Below are 22361 nucleotides of genomic sequence, written 5' to 3' on the forward strand. Positions count from 1 at the left end.
CAATCAGCGTCCAGGTTTTATTGTCAAAGCTTAAATTAACAAGCTGAAGTTAGAAGCTGATTGGCTACCATGCACAGCTGCACCAGATTCTGAGTGCTCCAATTTTAGTAAATCTCCCCCCATTTTGCTGATATAATGTATTGTGTTGATGTCATATTGTTTGAACTATAATGGGCATTGTGATGTTGGGTTAAATGTTCATTTTTTTTTGGTACTTGTATTTAAATGTACAAGCATTCTATATGATGGACTGGTGAAAACTGGATTCATACACATGTATAAATTCACCATTATTTTATTATTGTGTAAACTGTAATAAGAATTCACACAAAAACAGCATATAGCTGTGCAAGGGAATGTAAGAAATTCTCCTTCACATGATGTATAAAGTGACCGCAAATTCACTGGGCTAAGAGAAAAAAATACTCCACAAGAAAATAATCTCTCACTATTTACCTGTTAGATATTCCAATTTGCCCATTGCGCTAAATCAAGTTTGTGATGTGTGGGCAGCTTTACTGAATCTTTATTAGATGTGGATGCTTTTTTCTTATTTAAATCATTATCTTTTTCTTGCCAAGATACATGAAAAGCTAATCTTAGCATCTAAGAATCATCCTGATATCTACATGAAGGATCTGCTCTCAGGCTTGTATAATAAGGTAAATAGCTAAACACAGCAAGTAACTTAGTAATCAGATAGAATTCATCCATCATTGATTTAACTTATTAAACTGAAATCGGACTGCTTGCTATGGGTTATTGACCTTTGTATTCCTACTACGCCCTGCCTTTAAAGCTGAACTCCAGGCAGATAGAAAAGACACAAATTATTGCAGCTCTGTATTTATTAAAAAACATTCAATGTATTTTTAAAAGGCAAACAGTGCAAGTACCTGAACTTGACCTGGTAAAAGCATTTCCACTGTACAGCAGAGCTCAAACTGGAAAAGGGGAAAGCAGTACAGCAGTCAGGTGTTCTGCTGTGCTTGTGTGCTAAGAAGGGACATGCTGACAGGGGGAGAAAGCAGAGGAGCAGACAGATGAGCCCATCGAGCTGCTGCTTTTTCTTTCACTGTCCAGTCCAGTCATAGGCTAGGAGAGGGATGAGATCTCTAATTAATATTAAATGGCATCAGAGAAAAATCAGATCTCTTGCCTTGCCAGACAGAGCTGTGCTGTGTGCCAGTGCTAAACAAAAACCCTGGATAGACAGAAATACAAATCTTTTTGCAGGTAAGGCAGCCCTGTGTATTTCGAAATGTTTAACCATTTACCAGAAGTTCACCTTCCCGCCCAAGGCCATCATATGACGTCCTGGACTTTGAGTGGAGATATCTGAATGATGCCTACAGCTTTTTCTGGCTGCAATTCCCTGCACCGTAAGAACAATCATAGCAGCTGTTCAGTCGCTTGATTGTTTTTACAGGCAGCGGGAGGGGACTTCCCCTCCTGCTGCCCTCAGGTACTTCTACCAGCTCACCCGTGCGAACGGCGAGCCGGAGAAGGAATCCATTGGTGCTGGAAGTTTGCCATAGAGAATACCATGGGCCAGATGGTCCCCAGCAGGCCTTTCGGAGGCCCGGGCGCGACATTATGATGTCATGTCCGGATGTAAACACTGTACTCTTTTTGAAAGGCCAAGATCAGTTTTTTTTTGTTGTTGTTGATCTCAGTCTTTCCAGCCTAGAGTAGATATGTGGGGTCTTATAGACCCTACATCTCTCCATAAAGAGGACCCGTCATGCCCCATTCCTATTCCAAGGGATGTTTACATTCCTTAGAATAGGTATAAAAGTGATCAAAAAAACTTAAATTCAAAGGGAAAGTGAAAAAAAAATGTAAATAAAATAAGCAATACAAAAAAAATGTAATCGTCCCCATCCCCGCGTGCTCACACGCAGAAGCGAACGCATACGTAGGTCACGCCCACATTTGAAAAGGGCATTCAAGCCACACATGAGGTATTGCCGTGAACATTAGAGCGAGAGCAACAATTCTAGCCCAAGATATCCTCTGTAACTCTAAACTGGTATCCTGTAAAAGAAAAAAAAAAAATTTAAAGTGTCACCTATTGAGATTTTTAAGTACCGTAGTTTGTCACCATTCCACGAGTGTGCGCAATTTTAAAGCATGACATGTGAGGTATCCATTACTCGGCGTAACATCATTTTTCACATTATACAAATTGGGCTAACTTTAGTGTTTTTTTTCCAAAAAAAAATAAGTTTGAAAAATTGCTGTGCAAATACCGTGTGACATAAAAAGTTGCAACGACCGCCATTTTATTCCCCAGGGTCTCTGCTAAAAAAAAACATATATAATGTTTGGGGGTTCTGAGTAATTTTCTAGCAAAAAAAGTATGATTTTTACATGTAGGAGAGGAGTGCCAGAATAGGCCCAGTAAGGAAGTACCGGTAGTTAACTTCCCTGGTGGTATGATTATTTCAGATTTTTGATGCTGAAAGTGGTACAATTATTTTGCACAGAAATTTGGCGTTTTATATTGTAGGCCTGTAATTCTTAGGAATAATTCACTTAAATCTGTCCAAACAAGAGTCTAGTAGACATCCCGGGTATGATAAAGTTTGAAAAATGAAATAAAAAATTATAATTTAATAAATAACTATAAATAATTATAACTAATAATATAATAATAATAAAAATTATTTAATAATGTAATCAAATCAAAAACACTGAAATTTGCTCAGTTGCAGAATTGTCACTGTTGTTACTTTCAGTGTTTGATGATGGATTTCCCCACAAATCACTATCACTCAATTCTGCAAGTGATTTCAATTTATTATCACTGTTTTCTAGCTGGTCTAAAACCACTTTTGATGTAAAGGGACACTTTATGGTTGCTATGGACAATCTCCAGTTTCCAGGCAGAAAGAACAGTTTTTATAATATAAAACTGCATGCAGGACACTGGACAGACCACTAGGGACAAAGGGGATGTGTAATTATTTGATACAGTACTGTAATCTATAAGATTACTGTATCTGTACTGTGTGTTTTACTTTTTGAATTTGGCGCCGAACTCCGTCCCCGTGCGTCACAACGCTCGCAGGGAATGGAGCTCAGCACTGTGAATTGAGCGAGACACGGCGGCTCGCCGATCACAGCGCAGGATCCAGGGGACAAGGTAAGTAACCTCTACATGGATCCTGAGATGCGATCCCGAGTCTGGCTCGGGGATACCGCTTTTGGTATTGAAAATCCACCCAGAGCCAGACTCGGGAATACCGCCAGGGGGATTAAATGTATCTGTATATAAGTGAAGTTTCTTCAAAAACAAATCACAATAACATTCAGGAATAAGCACATTATTGTTCCAAAAAATATGATAAAACTCACCCAGCAAAAAAATAAATAACATCAAACTGTAGGCTGAAGGTTGTGTTTCTGCCCACCTTTTAAACTATCTCAGTCGCAATAAAGGAATCAGGAAAACTAGCCATTGATTATTTAATATATATAGAGCATTTTATTTTGCAACAATTCCTACATAAATAAATGTTCAACAAATATACAAAAATAAAAGCGGACATCTGTTCAAGACACTTTATACACTCTCTGGATCTTTCTGGTCATTGCTTAAACCTCAGTTCTCACCCTTATTTTCAGGCTGGATTGCACATGTATACACTTTAATAACTTGTAGTCCTAAAAAAAGGAATAAGTAATGTGCATTTTACTGAAACACACAATAACGCTCCTTGCAGTGTTGCTCAAATACACTTAAGCAATGTACCTGCAGTAACCATGGAAAATGCGCTTTCTTAGGTGTTGATGAGCTTTGGCTTTTTTTGTCAATGGCATCATTTTTAGACCCTTTTGAACCCAGACAGAATTCACTGGCAGGGGAATTTGACCTGCAGCTGAGCTCCTTCTGACCAGCATTTGTCCTGCTTCAGCTAATTTTGCATTTTGCAAAACCCATCTGACAAAACAAAAGCCTGTCACAGGCCCTTAGTGATAAGAAGATTTCAATATCTGTGCTGCTGATCAGCCTGGATCTCCTAGTTTACTTTTACATACAATATCAGTTACCAAGGATTATATAATATAGGTAAGGTATGGTTTAGGTAATCTTGAATTTTTCATGCTAGATTAGGCATGTTTATAATGACATGATTTAAGGACCCTTTTGTGATATATATTAGGACTATCAGAACAACGTCCTCATCATTACTTCATGAAAAAAATATAGCTTTTTTCTGGGCTATATCAGTTATTTTAATATTTCTTTGGCTATTCTAGTGTACATCTGATCAAATCTGAGGGGTTCTGATTATTCTGTGACTAAATTATAAAACACTCTTACACACATTCCCACTATTACATCAGTCAGCTGATCTCTCTTTACTGTCTATGAAAAAGTATAGCACATGGCCCAATTACTACTGCTATAATAGCAGAGAATACATTAGGTGACAGTCAAATTCTACAGTGCATATGTTTGTACAATTTGGCCAGCATTTTTGTAGAACTCTACTGTGAAACGTGACTCCACTTCATCTCTGGAACATAAACAAACATAAAACGAAGTCACTGTAAGATCTGCAATTTATAAACTGCTGTACAATGCAAGTGATGTCAACATATCCAGCAATACAACATAATCCAACCTGAAAATCTCTCAAAGGTACATTCAGTTTGTCTATGTGACTGCTATGCATATTTATCTGCAATTAAAGCAAGAGAACCTCTCTACTAGTTTCCTCCACAATGAACCTTAGGTAAACTCTTTAATGCCAGAGGAAAAATGATGTTTCATGCATTATTTTTAAACAGCCGAGTGTTTCAAAGCAAGCTGCCTCCTTTTCAATCAACCTTAGAATGTTCTATTTAACTATGCATATTCTAATTTAGATGGTAACAAACATCCAAAAATCTTCACCTTGCTACTAAGTCAGCAAATAACATGTAAAAAAAAAAAAAAAAGAAAGAAAACGTTGCTGGACAATTAACACAACAATCAATGCTTCTAAAATAGCGCTGAAGAGCTGAAAAAAGTTTTATCAGCATGTTTTAAATATGCAGCTACAAATGAAATTGTACAAAACATAAGAAAACATTATGGATTAGTCACAGGCTCCTAGGTATACCTCTGTGTGACTCCTCCTGATTAACCCAATTTATTCTGAAAATTATATATTCATTTTTAAGCAAATTTCTAATTCATGTAGGCACCAAGGAATATTTTAAAATCTTGCTTTTACAAAACCATCTTTAGTGGACAACAATCTATAGTAAAATTATATAAAGGGATACAAGACAAATACATACATTATTACTTTTAAGCAAAGATGTGCAGCCTTTTGTAACAAGTAGCAATTTATACAATATAAAATAAAACAATCACATTTCATCAAAGGTAAAATTTCAATTCTGAGTCTGAGTCTAAGTCTGGGCAAGAACACAGCATGCTGCTTTTAAACTACAAACTAAATATACATATAAGATTATATATATATATATATATATATATATATATATATATATATATATATATATATATCTTTTTCAATTACAGCTACCTGTTGAGACAGAAGATGGCATGAAGGAAATCAGGTACATTAATCTCAGCACTTTTTCACAAAAAAATCCCATATTGCAAAAAGGACATGAAGTACAAATAAACTGTAAAGAACTACCCAGTAAAAAAATAAATCTCTCTTCATCTTTGAGATACGGTAAAGGGCTTGCTTACTTTTTGCTAAAAGTGGAACCCCAACTGGTAACCATCTAAAGAACAAGAAGGAAGATGTCACCCCAGTGATAGCAGCAATGTGAACCCAAAATCTGGTAAAGTCTATGTTGGTATTACAGTGTTTTTGTAAGTGGAATCACCTGGACAGGCAGGCTTTGGGGTTTATTTACTAAGAAAATAGAGACTGTTCACTTTGAAATGTGTAAACTCATTTAAAAAAATGAATGTTGACTTAGCTTGCTAAAGAAGGCAAAATTGTGTTCACTGTGAATACACAACATGATTGGTTGATTGAAGTAAACAAAACCTTCACTTATTCACCAAGTGACTAACATACACTACACTAAGTAAACAGTCTCATTCCTTAAAAAGTAAGCCCATTTGTCCTCTACTCTGCCTTGCACAACATGGCTAATGTCATGCTGTTGTTTAGATAACAAGAAGGGTGGTCCCTATATACTGCTACATGGAAAAGTCAGAATCATTGAGCCACTCTAATGTTTCATGTGGAAAACTCCTTTAAAACAGAAACTTTTCCTGATTTTCTGTTTTATAAAGATTAAATAAACCAACGTGCTTGTAACCATAACAAGCAGTCATTTTGAAAACTCTCTTTATAAGCCACAGATGTTTGTTCATAACATACATAAGTGCTATAACATTGCATTTATGCAATGATTACATTATTGTTCAAATATTTAATTGATAGAGCATACATGATATATAAAATCTGAGCAATAGTGATAATCACTATACTTTATGATGTGTAGTTAAAGTGCAAGAGTCCTTTAGCAGGTAAATCTCACAGGAAAAACTGCCACTTATAGTGAGACCAGTGTTACTAGATATTTTTATCCTATTGTTGGTGCTGCTAAGAAAACACAAGGCATTTGGGATAATTGTGAAGCTACCCAAAGTTCTTTTGTAAACTATAGTAATATAGACTTTGCTGGTACTCTGTTCTCTAAGTTTTTAAACTAATGGAATCACCAGCATTTTACTCATAAAATATAAAAGCTAACACATGTCGGAAGACACAAGACTGAAAGAGTTTTTGGATTCAAAGTTAGACCATGAATATATATTTAAATAAAACAGAGCAAAAAAAATGATGACATGAGTAGAGCAAAAACTGAAAACAGAGAACAGAAACTGATAGAAGTTTCAATGTGCTTATGTGCTGAACGACATTGTAAAAACCTGTACAGCCATACCCCACTTTTAAGTACACAATGGGGTTTATTTACTAAAGCTGGAAAGTGCAAAATCCGACTCACTTCTACATAGAAACCAATGAGCTTCCAGGTTTAATTACCAAAGCTTAATTGAACAAGCTGGGGTTAGAAGTTAATTGGTTTCTATGCAGAAGTGAGCCTGATTTTGCACTTTCCAGCTTTAGTAAATAAATCCCATTGTGTACTTAAACGTGGGGTATGCCTGTAATCACCTTTAAATGGAATACAACTAAAAAAACAGTGTCTAGTTATAATAGGTTACCTTTACACTTATAATAATAAATAACCCATGAGGATAAAAAATATGTAAAAACAATGTAAAGAAGAATATTTTATGGGATGAGACAAGCTAGGATTGGAAAGAGAAGGTTGAAACTGAAGAAATATCCAATTTTCTAGAACATGCTTATTCTGCAATCTACCTCCAAATCTTCAAATATGAAAGAAACCACCAATGGGCGCATGGGGTTTAGTAAATTAATGAAAATCTTTCTGGTTGTAAATTAATGTTAACAAACAAACTGTATATTTACAATATACGAAACAGTTACCTGAACTGCTATCTGACCACTAATTCCAAACTATTACTAGCAATAAGTGTTTAAGCGCAATTAGTTCCCAGAACATATTCTGGCTCATGCGTTGACAATGCCAATCCCTATGTTCAGAATGTGAACTACTCTCCTACAGATATGTATAAGCCACTGACTGGACACAAGTCATTGAATGCTACATCTTCATACTTTGTCAACTGCTGTGTGTATACATTGGGGTTGATTCACTAGTGCAGTGATACCAGTAGGACAAGACTGTATATTTTGAAGCTGGATAATATAGGAGCAAATAATTACAGCCATATAAAGTGGGTGATTTATTTACTGTAGGTTTTTGTTTGGTTATTGTTTTAGCAAATGTGTATTCACTTTTAAGATTAGAACAGGTTAAAAGGAACTTTGACGTTAAAAAAGACCCATCTAATTCTGCCCTCAACTCCCAAAGAAACTTTGGATTATCTGGAATGGGTGCTGTTGTTTTAATTCATATTAGAGCTTAGAAACACAAAGGTGCGCAATCAGCAAAATTGGATGGCAGGGTTTAAGTATTTCACAGATAAGTGTTTTAGGATAGACCTTCATTGCTAAACTTTGTAAGACTACAAAAAAATTAGGTGTGATCACAAGTGATTTTTATACAATCATTCATGCAATCAATTCTTTTTCTTTACTGGCTCGATTAATGCTCAAAAACACAAAACTGGGAAAGAAGTGCCTGTATTTAAATAATCATTGTCACCCATTCAGAAAATCACTACACTATCTGCAATGTGACTGAGCCTTATTGTACAGTTTGCACGTACTGATTGCATGACTGCGCAATTCTGTGTAAAATGTATATCCTACACAAAATCTCTAAAAGTTCTGACACAGGGGGTGGAATATATGATGAAAGGAGTGGATCTACACTGACCAGTGCAATGGTGACCAGATACAACTTTGCATTATCCAAAGTCTTACTCACAAACTTCTTTTGAACAGATAAAAGGAAGAGAGAGCCTACAGCTCCTGGTGCAGTATCCTTTCAATATTTGAATAAAAACAAAGTACTTCTTTAGGACTTGCAAGGATCGTTTTCTACAGCATGACCATTCTATAGCATCCTGCCTGGTAACAAAATACATCAATGCGTAACTTGAGCCCTTGAGTTGGTGGAGAGGATGTCCAAAAACGAAATGTAAGAAAACAAGAAAGCACAAGGACATGAAAATAGCAACATGGGTATAATAGGTTGATCATGGCTTAAAATAAAAAGTTATTGATTTGTAGAAGTGCCCAAATCAATGGACATCATTCATAAAAAGGTTTAAGCAACTATGAGGAAATATCTTACACCATGCAGAATACAGCACAGATTGCTACAACTGGACACTCATAATTATTTAAACACTTTTTATACAGCCTGACCTTGAACTAAAGTGTGCAAAATATCATTTAAATAGATAGAATGCAAACACATAGATACTTAGTATAGGCAAGCTAAACAATGTATTCATTAATTGGTCCTAAGTGTTATCACATGAAGTTCACATAACATATGTATTTATACCAATATAATATGTATATAATGGTACAACTATGCTGCCTCTAAACTTCACTATAAAGCAGCGCACTACATAAAACTAAAGGGATCAGTGAAATATCTTGTCTAATCACGAACAGATTTTCGTTCATAAGTCTCGTGGAACAGGAAAACTAATTTTCACTGTACACAAACACACAGGAAAACTGTTAATTATATAAATTACATATCAATTCCCAGTATATACCTCAGCATACTAGAATAAAGATATGAGATATCCAAGTCATTAACAAAGTCAGTTTTATAGGACAGCTTTGTAATGTGTAACAGTGTTATAATCAATGTACTACTTTACAGGATTTCATTTAGGGGAAAGCAGAAATTTAGATAGGGGAGGAAGGTTAAAGTGCTATGAGTTAATGATCAAATGCCATAAAACTGTGGACACCCTCTAAAAAAGTAGAAAAGCAAGAAATTATTAACTTAGATTCCATGAATCAATTTAGGTTATATACTGGTTTAAATGTTTTACTTTTTTTATCCACATGTAGAGACTGATAGGAAACCAGGGTACAATGATGTATAATGATACATAACTGCAATAGATTAATGCACGGTGGCACTTTGTTATAAAAAAGCCTTATTTTCCAGGGACATTCTTCACTATTGGTCTCTCGAGAACTAAATCACTATATATATATATATATATATATATATATATATATATATAGTGATTTAGTTCTCGAGAGACCAATAGTGAAGAATGTCCCTGGATATATATATAGTGATTTAGTTCTCGAGAGACCAATAGTGAAGAATGTCCCTGGAAAATAAGGCTTTTATATATATATTAGTGATGTATGTAATAAGTGCTATAAATAGTTTGGCTGTCAAACAAAAATCAAAAATTATATTTTTAAATTACTCTGTCATTTTCACAAGAACGTGCATTCAGGCACTTTAGGGACTTTTTTTTAAATCAAACTATTCATAATAAAAGTAAACATTGCCCGTAGCAACATTTCCAATAAATGACTACATTCTGACTGTAGTCCACCTTTGCATATAGATAAACAGCAATGATATCTACTAGCACTGTCTTTTATGCAGATTCTAAGGTGTCATGATAGAAAGCAATGCCATCAAAGTATACTGGCACCAGTAGGTATTGACCAGCAGTGATGTCAGATTAATAGTGTCTGGAGTGGCAATGTGGGCACTGGAATTTTGGGTGCAAAAGACTTGGTACATTGGGGGTTATTTACTGAAGGCAAATCCACTTTGCACTACAAGTGCACTTGGAAGTGCAGTTGCTGTAGATCCGAGGGGAAAATGCAAGGAAAATAAAAAACAGCAATTTAGCTTGCACATGATTGGATGATAAAATCAGCAGAGCTTCCCCTCATTTCAGATCTATTCCTCAGATTTAAAGTGACTGCACTTCCAAGTGCACTTGCAGTGCACATGTAGTGCAAAGAGGATTTGCCTTTCGTAAATAACCTCCAATGCCTTTCAGCACTCTGATTTTTTTTTTCTTTAAGGTGGCATCTGCTAGTTTTTTGACCATGCTCTTTCTGACCTATCGATAACTAATCAGCATGGTTCCTCAGCATGTCATTATAGTGTTCACATGGCTTTGTTTACCAACAAGCCTGTGCTGAACAGTCTCATCTGTTGTGCCTTGCACATCAAGAAGCAATTTGGACACCGCAGATGTTGAGATGTTATACAGACTGTAAAAAAAAAAAAAAAAAAATTTTAAATTTAAATTTTTTTAAAATAAGAAAAAATTATTATAAGCTAAAAAGCTATAAGCAAACCGCATTTTGTGTCAGATTTGGAGTTAATTTACTAGAGAAATAAATCATGTTAAAGTGGATGTAAACCTTCACATATACCCAGTGAAGTGAACAGCCTCAACTGTGTATATCCTTTAGAAGTGCACATCATGTTAGAGATTTTTCTCTTCCTGTTCAGCACTGGGAGCGGATTATGGCATACAGCCAATACAGCTGATTGGAGGAAAGGCACACACCCCCCTCTCCACATTGCCAAAGGAAGAAAGGAATATGCAGAGCTGTGCTCTAACAAGTCAAGCTGTTTGCTAATCTATTTATAGCAACCTCCCATGACACAAATTTCAGGCTCCTTTTATCTCCTGTGTCGGACAACTTGTCAGAAGTTATCATGCTGATAACAGAGCTACGGAGCTGGAGAAAGCCATGGGACTCAGTGCTTTGGAGAGAGATAAGAAAACACTGCAGCTATATGTGCCTAGCTAAAATTTCATGAATCGGGTTTACATCCACTTTAACTTTTTAAAGTGAATTTTTACTTAGCGTAGTGAATGTGGTGAATATTCACTTTGAAAAGTGTACCCAACTATAGGCAAAGAGAGAAAAAAAAACAGTATTTTTGCTTCCACATAAATGGATAATAGAATGCAGTACAAATTCACCTCATTCACTAAGCTAAGTGGAAAATTCTATGACAAAGTGAAACATCACTTAACAAAGTGAACATGCTTTACTCCTCAGTAAATAAGCCACAGTATAGCAAATCTAATTTATGTTCAAATAAAAAAAGTGTAAAAATTATTTGACCAAGTCATTTTGCATCCAGGCTTAAATGGTCTCTTATACCTATTAATTTTAAGGGCTATGCTTAGGTTAAATTCGATTTTCAATATTATAACTTATTTTTAAAAGGCTTTCATTTATGGGAACTAGAGCTGCACGATTCTGGGAAAAATGAGAATTACGATTTTTTGCTTAGAATAAAGATCACGATTCCCCCACGATTCTCGCAATGTAACATCATCTTTCACATTATACAAAAAAATTGGGCTAACTTTACTGTTTAGTTTTTAATTCATTAAAGTGTATTTTTTTCCAAAATAATTGCATTTGAAAAACCGCTGAGCAAATACAGTGTGTCATAAAATATTGCAACAACCACCATTTTATTCTCTAGGGTCTCTGTCAAAAAAAATATATGTTTGGGGTTTCTAAGTAAATTTCTAGCAAAAAATAATGATTTTAACTTGAAACCAACAAGTGTCAGAAAAAGGTTTAGTCTTTAAGTGATTAAACTTCCCTCATTTACAGACCGAAGTTCATTACTTTAGTCTAAAGAACAAAACGTTACAATGTTTATAGTTAGCTCAGGGGCTGAGGAATGTTGTGAACCTTGGCAGACTGCCTATTTTTTTGTTTTTTACCACTGTCGGCTTGATCAGAGAACTCTGCATAAAATCAGGAAAATGCTTTGTTAAGATCGCGAAGGGGGAAAAAAATCGCAAACTTGATTCTTCAAGATTAATCGTGCAGCTCTAATGGGAACAGAAAAGTTTGTGAATCCAAAAATCCAGTGCCTAACTGTGCCCACAAATAGCAATCCATGGAGATTTGTAGCTGTGACTGTAGTCAGAAGTGAGCATTGCATGCTTAGAAGTATGTAGACAAGCTCACCAAAACTAGTGGGCAAGTTGAATCAAACATAATCAATCAATGCAAAAAAAAAAAAAAAAACTACAAAAGTTTTTGCTTTCTCAGTCTGCATTAAAATAATACACGTGGGCACAAAATCTGTGCACATTATGTAGCTTATTCTCAGAATATAGTTCACTGCTAGTTTAAATGAATGTTTGCTTTTAAAAACATGTGGAACAAATTAATTTGTGAATCTATAAATATGTCAAACACCTAGTACATATACAGTAATGGAAATGGGCATGACTGTACACTTTTGGCAAACATTTAGGCCTTATACACAAAAGCACTTAGTGAACCATATACTTTGCTTTCCTGCAATGTGTGTACAGGAACACTGCCTGCAGCATTTAGGCCATGCTTGACACTGCAGGCCCAATCCTTTACACTGTGACCACTGGCTGGCAAAGCTGAGTAGAATGCAGTCCAGAGCTATAAAGCTTCAGCGTTTATGTGTATGAGGTCTTAGAATAGCGCAGAAGCTTTAGACATATGCCACTATGACACTGTATTAAAAACCTTAAATACAAGTTCGTTTTTAATTCTTATCTTATCCCCAAACCCTAGTGCAAAATAAAGTGCTTGTTTTAACCAACCAAACATATGGCCTCATAAATACTTTACCCTGTGGCCATTGCATATTTTGGTTCTATATAGAGGATCAAGTCTTTGAATTCATCATGTTTTAGATAAATATCTTTCTTATATCAATGTAATTCCTCTCTGTATGTAATACTGGGATCAGTACCTAAGATATTAACCACTATGGGCAAAAGTAATTTTCTTGCTTTTCCTTCTAGGCCTGGAATCCAAAATATGATATATGGAACTGTAGGATATATGCATGAGGGATATCCCAATACATGAAGCACTAAAACATGTGTTGACGTATATACTGTATACCTCTGCATACTAAAATTGGTGGCAAACAATCCCACAATACTTTGGGATTTATTTCCAATAATTAGTTCGTTGGGATTTCCAGTAATCTAGAAATCCACAAATATATATGCACAGTAAAAATGTTCCACTTGCTGAGACAATGACATTTTTGCCAGCATAGAATTTCATGTATACAGCACTAATTACTACAAGAGAGTTAGCAAGTTTTAGAAATAAACCTGTAAAAGGTGAATTACACCATGTATACCATATGTGCAAATGGTTCTTCATTAAGAAACAAGTAAAGCTTATTAGCACAGAAGCAGATAGCACATACAGCAGCGCTAATACCTTTATAAATATTACATATTGCAGAATGAGAATAAATTGTAAAACTCAGGACCTTGTACACCAACTGACTGAACATTATTCAAGCATCTGAACATTACAGTGTGCTGTGAGTGCAAATACATAAGTCGGATTACTACGATCTGTGGTGTGAGTGCAGTTAAAATGGTTGTTACCTTGTCATACTGTACAGGTTGTTGTGTTAATATAATCTGCTGTTACAAGACGCTGTTTTACTGTAGCTAAAACATCTACCATTAAAACAAAATATGATGCAACTGTACATTGCCATATATTATGGCACCTTTTCTGTGCAGTATCTTTCACAATTTGCATCTCTTCCCATGCAAAACATTTTTGTATATTAGTTTTATGGAGAGTTAATAGCTTTTCAACTGGGAGAAAATTTTGAGAAAGTCAATTGTAGCTTGTGGAGCTGGCAATAAATATTGTAAGAAATGTTAAACCCTTGCTATCACAGAAACAGTATTCTGCGCTTTAATACAGGCCAGTTAAAGGGCGAACTCCCATTTGCGTGCAGTTGCTTTCTAGTCTTCAAACTTAAGTTCAGTAGAGGAAGAAAGAAGAATATGAGAAAGATACAACAGAGGGGGATGGTGCAGCTAGCAATCGCCACCGCGGTCCCGGAAAAAGCCTTCTGCCGACTGGGATTCACGGAATGTCACTGTGACCGAATTTGAGGTGATGTCAGTAACAATGATCTCAGTAGGTGTGGGTACAGCAGGAAGCCAGGGAGGTGAAGTGGCTGTCTTTGTATCATCTGAAAATAAAGGAGCAAGTAGTGGTAAGCAACTCATAGGACTGAGAAAACACAGAAATGTACAGGATGGTTGCAAGCAAATTATGTTATACTGAATTTCACACTTTAAGATGTAATGATCACAGCAAGAAGTGGCGGATAACTTTAAGTTAACCTCTGTCCAAACTATGCACACTGAAGTACTGATCTATTGTGAACAAACAGTAAAAGGGTGCCTTCTCACAGGCAATCAACCCTGTGCAGCGCAAAGAAGTTTTCTTTTCTATCCCAACACTGAGCTGTGTGCAGGCAGCCCACATTAGTGAATATGTATTGGATGTAAGGACTCACCCGCACAGCCGAGCTTCACAGGTACACAGGGACAGGTTCCATGTATTCACTCCTGCATACCTGCCATACGTGCACCTGTGTGAATGACCCTGTAAAACGGACTTTAGGCTTTCAATAAATTTTTCATTTAAATCAGTTAAATGAGCTTTGCAATGCACCTTGTATGTTGTTGCACATCATAACACATAGCAATTCTCATAGATGCCATTGCCAAATGTCACGATGCAGTGATGTGTGTTGTGATGTGCATCTTACAGTAGGTGACTGCGATATTGTGTCAATCTTGCCGCTGTTATCGGCGAGATTTGACACCTGCGAGCCCCGTCGCGGGAGCCAGCACCGAGCTGGCTCGCTCATCGGGAAAGTAAAACTTTTTTTTCCTTTCGAGATGAGCGACAGGCAGTGCTGACAGCTGTCTGGTATGACTCATGAGGGGGAACGCCGCGCCAAATTTTAAATAAAAAAACGGCCTTGGTGCCCCCCCCCCCAGGGGCATACCAGGCTCTTAGGTCTGGTATGGATTGTAAGGGGAACCCCCCCTATGCCGAAAAATCGGCGTGGGGGCCCCCCCCAAAATCCATACCAGACCCTTATCTGAGCACGCAGCCCGGCCGGTCAGGAAAGGGGGTGGGGACGAGCGAGCACCCCCCCTCCTGGACCGTACCAGGCCGCATGCCCTCAACATGGGGGGGTGGGTGCTTTGGGGAAGGGGGGGCGCCCTGCGGGCCCCCCCACCCCAAAGCACCTTGTCCCCATGTTGATGAGGACAAGGTCCTCTTCCCGACAACCCTGGCCTTTGGTTGTCGGGGTCTGCGGGTGGGGGGCTTATCGGAATCTGGGAGCCCCCTTTAAAAAAGGGGCCCCCAGATCCCGGCCCCCCACCCTATATGAATGAGTATGGGGTACATGGTACCCCTACCCATTCACCTAGGGAAAAAAGTGTCAATAAAAAAAACACACTACACAGGTTTTAAAAGTAATTTATTAGACAGCTCTGGGGGTCTTCTTCCGACTTCGGGGTCTTCTTCCGACTTCGGGGGTCTTCTTCCGACTTCTTCGCTCTCTCCGGCCTTTTCTCCCGGTGTTCCGCCTCTTCTCCCAGTGTCCGCTATCTTCTGCCGGGCCCTCCGCTATCTTCTGCTCTTTTGCCGCTCTTTTACTAGCGGTGGCCACGGTCCTCGCTGTCTTGTGTCTTGTTCTTTGTTCCTTCTTCTCTTCTTCTTCCAATGTTGACACAATGCTGTTTCCCGCTGGAATGCTGTGTGTGAGCTGCGCAACCATTTATATAGGTGGTGACCCCGCCCCCTTGTGACATCACAGTCCCAGTGGCGTCACAAGGGGGCGGGGTCACCGGGTGACATCACCCGGTGACCACGCCCCATGCCTATATAAGTGATCGTGCACCGCTCACACAGCATAACAGCGGGAGAACATCACAGTCAACATCGGAAGAAGAAGAGAAGAAGGAACAAGACACAAGACGGTGAAGACCAGGCCACCGCTAGCAAAAGAGCGGTAAAAGAGCAGAAGATAGCGGAGGGGCCCGGCAGAAGATAGCGGACACCGGGAGAAGAGGCCGGAGAGAGCGGAGAAGTCGGAAGAAGATCCCCAAAGTCATAAGAAGAACCCGAAGTCGGAAGAAGACCCCCGGAGCTGTCTAATAAATTACTTTTAAAACCAGTGTAGTGTGTTTTTTCTATTGACACTTTTTTCCCTAGGTGAATGGGTAGGGGTACCATGTACTGCTTACACTGATGTGTGTTTTAATGTATTCCCAATTATTTCAATGTAAAATTAATCAAACAAAAGCACAAAGGTGTAAAACCCAGTCTTACAGTCTTTGCTGTAATTGTTGAGGATCATTGTAAATAAACAGCTACAGAGGCTGCCGTGTTTAAAGGATCTTTTACACAATAATTAATTCAATGTCAACTGTTTGGGCACAGGTGCACTTTACTGTCATAATCAACTAAGTGTAGCATCCTCCTAGTTGCTAATTAAATTTCTTTTTTGGGCTCCTTTTGTAATCAAGGGAGCAGAGATTGTTTGGCTTGGTCTGTTCAGGGTTTCACAGGCTGGGAGTTTGATTGCTTCCCCCTGCCTCTAGAAGAAGTTTTCAGAGCTTAGGGAAGGAGAATTTATATAACCAGCCTGAATATTGATCAGGACCTAGCCAATCTCTGGGAAGGTGCACCCAGATGGGCAGCTAATAGTCTGAAGCTCTGGAGGGATTGTCTTTCCCCAGGAAGGAGACTTCCCAGCCTCATGGGAGTTGTTTCCCCCATAGGCAGCTAAGGCATTGAGTGCTGTTCTCCAAGGTTTCAGGAGCTGCACTGCTAGGACCTAAAAGCAGCCTGGATCTGACTGCAAGTTTTCTTCAAAGGATCTAGTCTGGAGAAGGATTGTCTCCCTCACTGAGTGGTGTCTGGAGGAAGCTGGAAGGAGGCAGCTGTTCCGGGGTGTAGAGACCCTAAAAGTGTTCCTTTTGACTGTGTAGTGTCCTGAAGCTAGCAATGGATATCAGCAAATATACATTGGAATAAGGTAACCGAGTGCCAGTGTGTTTTGCCCCCAACCCCCCCCCCCCACACCCAACACTCCCCCATGGTCTTCTGCTGTGAGGGAATAGATTGTTCAGTATTCGGATTTACTTCGGGAGGAGATTGTTCTCTATTTGCTATTTGTTTTTGCAGTATCCCATGCCCCAATCCCACTCCTGTTACAAGCAACACATTTTAAAAAGGCAGCCCATAGACTTTTTACTGGAGCCAGAGTGAATGGACTGTTGTTTGAGTGACTGTTGGCCTCTGTACTGCTTGGGAATGAACCAGTTACATTTAACGTCCCTTGCAAGGGTAGGGCTACATATGGTTTCAGTACTTTCTAAGCCATGGACTCAGAAGGAGTATATAGATTAGGATTTATGGCTACATTCTGACTTTCTTGACCTGCATGCTTGTTCTGGGTCAGTGGCTCTAAGTACTGAAGGTAGAGGTAGAGGCATTCAGGCAACTGGCAATTTCAAAAAATAATACAGCAATGACAGCCTCCAAGTTTCTCTCACTGAAGGTTTTCTTTAAACCAGTGCTTGGCAGCTGTTGTATTTCAATGTTTTTAAACTATTTAAGTTAAATCAGTTAGTCATCTTTCCACATAAAGTTAAAGTTTGGAGATAGACTATCTCACCTTTATTTTCATCTTCATGTTTTTCTTTGTCTTCTTCATGCTTATCTTCCTCAGTAGATTTCTCTTCTTGCCAGTCTGGGATGGTCTGTGTATCTTCCTTTTCATCTTCCTTGGCAAAGAACTCTGACCTTCGGCTTAGAGACTCAAAGGTAGACACCCGTAGAAACTTCTTACGGGACAGGCACAGAAACTTTCTCCCCTTGCGCTGTTTGCTGAGTGGGAATTGCAGTGATTTGGCTTTCTCTGGCACTGAGGATGTAGTGGCAGGTTTGGTCCCCAGCCCACTGCTGAATCTCCGAGACAGAGAAAAGCAGAGTTTTCTCTCCTTTGATTTGTGTGCACTACGCAGGTCCATACCATACAGCCTCTGTAACAAAAATGAGAAAAACAGCAGTCCTTGCATTATCTCATATCAATCCATGCTTTTTGGAACAATTTAAATATTTCATTAAAACTCTGCTCTGGCCACGATCAGTTTTTTTCATAAATTCCTGTCCTGGTGACACAATGGGTTTGATTTACCCCATTTTGTCAAAGCCTAATTGAACAAGTTGAAGTAAGAAGCTGATTGGCTATCATGCACAGCTGCACCAGATTTTGCACTCTCCGTTTTTAGTAAATCATCCCCCCTGTCATACCCTCATGCACAGGCTATCACTGAGACAGGAAAAGAGGATAAAACTCTACAATAAAAACACAAAAGAATGCAGGAGTTATCCTGCTGTAAAAATCATCATTAGCTAAGGAACATTTATTATGAAATACAATTTCTGACATGAAAAAGGTCCGTAAATCCCTGGATTGTTTAGTATACAATGTAAGATTGTATAAATAGGACAAGGATAGGCAATCAATGGCATGTGTGCCAGGGTGGGCACATGATGTAATTTTCAGAGGCACCTGGAACATCACTATGTGGCATGTGCGCAGACTCAGACTGGCCCCTTGGAGGATCCTCTGGCAGGTCCCTGCTCCCTACAAATACAGCGTTGTTGCTTGCCATAGGCTGTAAATGACAGCTCACTAGGCTGTCAATTACAAAGACTGGCCTGCCCCTCTGCACTCACAGCCCACCAACCTCCATGGCATTCAAGTGGCCCACTTGGCGTCACTGGTGTTCAGGTACCAGCCCTCCTCCCAGCATGGTCCTGCCTGAAGCTGCCAACCTTGTTACACAAAGGAGTCCATCTACTTATCCTTTTCTTTCTTCTAGTGGAACCGACAGCTGCAGCAAATATGAATGTAATCCCCCCCCCCCATTTCTGATGGTTCAGAAATTGAGGATGATCTTAGGTCTGAAGATACAGGAATTGAAGATGATTTGAGGTCTTAAAGATGATTTGCTCGAACTGGGCTGATTCTCTAAAGCTAGTAAAATCGCCATTTACTGTGGAGAAGGTTGTTGGCCCCTGGTTGGTTTGCACCTTTTCAATAACTATGCACCTTCTTTGTAAATAGTTTAGGTGAACAGATAGGTGTTCTTAGGTTGATTCAACACAGGTCCAGTCTTTCTCTATGTGGTGCCTATTACTCTGACAATGAAGTAAAGTTGAGGTAAAAGCTGCAGAATGGCTGTGCAAAATCTGTCAACATTGACAGGCACTTTCTATAAAGTTCTTTAAAAATTACCTTAATTACTGTTATTATTACTAATATTGTTACTAGAAACAATGTGCACATTTGGGCATGGAAGGATCAGTATTCATGAATGTAATCTGCAGGTGATTCTGAGGAACAGCAGACATAGGCATTAGCATGCAGTATATAACATATAACAAGGTGTATAATGCAGAGCTGTGCGGAGTATAGAATGTACACTGTACAATGGAAAGTTTTGCAGTAAGGAAGGAAGGTAGACAGTATAGTATAGAGCACTGTGTAAATTGATTAGGGTAAAGCATTTAAATGTATTGAGCAGAGTAGTGTAAAGTACATAATTTACAACACAGTGTAGTGTTGACTGGCAGGGTGCATAGTGTGCAGTATTGTGTAAAGAGTGGAGTGGAGCATATAATGTGCAGCTGCAAAAATTTTAGTTCCAAATCCAGTGTTCAAGTCCATTTTTACATAGTCCTATTCCATTATTTGTGAATCAGATAATGTTTGAAGATTTTTGGGCACCTATAGAAGACAGAGGAGTTGATTTACTAAAATTGGAGGGTTCAAAATCTAATCGGCTCTGCATGGAAACCAATCATCTTCCAGGTTTTTTTTGTCAAAGAATATTTGAACAAGCCTGATTGGCTACCATGCAGAGCTGCGCCAGATTTTGCATTCGCCAGTTTTAGTAAATCAACCCCAGAGTTTCTCCATAAAAATGGAAAGAACACTCAAACGTTTCTTGAATGAGTGTCACAGTCTTCGATGTCTAGTTGTTGCCTTTTATACCTGTGGTTTCTCCAGTGTGAGTTCCTTAAAAAACTGTTAATGCAAAAAAAAATGGTATTCTGATAATTGTAGGTCAAATGGTAGTTTTCTGTTTCAGTGTGTTTATAGGTTTTGAGAATAAACATGAAAATACAAAGACAAGCTTGTAAATCGCTCACGCAGGGGCTAGATAATGGGTAGACATTGAATGATAGTTTTAAGTATATGAATTCAATTTTTACATTCACGTTTCTTCTCATTTACAAACAAGTCAAGATATCCAGCAAAAGTGACAGTGACAGGGGTTGGATGAAAACCCCCTTTTTTTAAAGAAGATTGAAACCCTATGAATAAATAGTGACCATTATAAGCACCTCCTAAAGGGATATCCTAACCGCTGTCACTGTAATTTTTGCTGAACAGCTTCGTCTTCATATATTTGTGGGGGAAATAAAAATAAAGGTATTAAATTAAATAGAAAGGATCATTATTATTATAAATGACAGTATTTTAAATTAATAAAAGCCAATAAAACAACCACATACAGGGATATAGCACATAGTAAAAATTCCCATTACTTGATGCTAAGAATTAAAGAGCTTTGTTTTTATCATATCAGTTTTCAGTGGTACTAGCTTCTGCCTTTATTTTAATTTCAATATAAGTGGATTAGTCCTGTATGCAGTGTTATCTATAATTTGAGAAACATTGATCATGTAATAGTTCATACCTGCAGGAGGAGGCGTTTAGGTTTTGGGCCACGTTTCCTGCAGCCAGCAGCTCTTTCTTTTTCTTCTCTAAAATAACAAATATGAGCAAAAAACATATTAAGTTAACAGAACACCTACATTTAAGTGCTCATATATCAAGGTAATTTCTGTGGAGCAAGCAAATTTACATCAAGAGAGAAAAATAATGTTTTCATTATTTTTGTATTAAATTAAATATTGTACAGAGGTCAGAGACTACCAAAGGCAAGAGCAATCAGACTAGTTGGTTGCTTACTTACATTTCTCTAGTGATTTAAATATACACTACCAGTTAAAAGTTAAGGAACACCCAATTTTTTTCAGGTTTATTTAAATTGTATGCAATTACATTTTTCAATGAACCTTACAATTAGAGCATAGAACAAACAACTGAAGATAAGGGATAAAATCATGGAATTGTTTTTTTAAACAAAACTGAGTCTAAATTTTTGGCTGATATAACAGCCCAGTACACTTGTAGAATTATTTCACTGATGGAAGTCAAATATTGTTTTTAAGGTAGTTCTAACAGTCTATGAGGTAAGTTTTTTAAGTATTACCTTGCTGACTAACTTGGTTTCGGACTAAATGGTGTTGCGTGATACAGCAAAATGCTTGGTATACCATGATTCAAGGGGCCAGTGACTCTGTGCAAGTCTAATTCTGGATCCAGACCGTTACGTATTTTTCTCCATCTTTGTCAGTTAGACCCCTTTCACACCGAGGCAGTTTTCAGGCGTTTTAGCGCTAGAAATAGCACCTGTAAAGCGCCTGAAAACTGCCTCCCATTCTCTGTAATGGGTGCTTTCACACCTGGGGCGTTAGAAAAAGTCCTGCAAGCAGCATCTTTGGGGCGGTTTAGAAGCACTGTATACAGTGCTCCCAAAATGCCCCTGCCCATTGCAATGAATGGGCAGCGCTTCCGAAGCGCCTGAAAAGCGATTCGGAAGCACCGCAACACGGGAGTTTTTAACCCCTTTTTTGGGTTAAAAGCTCCCCGCTAAACCACGGTAGTAAAGTCCCGCTAAAACGAGCGGCACTTTACAGCGAACGCACGGGTGGCCCCAGTGTGAAAGGGGTCTTAGTGTCACACGCTACAGAATTATTCTTTACATAAAACAATAGCTAAATGAAATGTTCATGGAAGGTGAAAATGATCAGAGATCAGAATAAACATCATACTAGAAACCAGACCTT

General features: G+C 38.2%; 1 protein-coding gene across 1 annotated transcript in view; it reads right to left on the reverse strand.

Annotated features, from left to right (window-relative positions):
• Positions 1-3463: 3463 nt before the first annotated feature.
• The window catches only part of CBX7 (chromobox 7), a 41171-nt gene continuing 22273 nt past the window's right edge, over positions 3464-22361 (reverse strand). Inside the window, exons 4-6 of the mRNA XM_073592542.1 lie at positions 21146-21212; positions 18049-18415; positions 3464-14532 (exon numbers count right to left, since the gene is read on the reverse strand). Of these exons, the coding sequence (XP_073448643.1) occupies positions 14375-14532; positions 18049-18415; positions 21146-21212 (592 nt within the window). The 3' untranslated portion in view covers positions 3464-14374. The remainder of the gene's footprint in view (positions 14533-18048; positions 18416-21145; positions 21213-22361) is intronic.

Source organism: Aquarana catesbeiana, linkage group LG07 (assembly GCF_042186555.1).
Source record: "Aquarana catesbeiana isolate 2022-GZ linkage group LG07, ASM4218655v1, whole genome shotgun sequence".
NCBI lineage: Eukaryota > Metazoa > Chordata > Amphibia > Anura > Ranidae > Aquarana > Aquarana catesbeiana.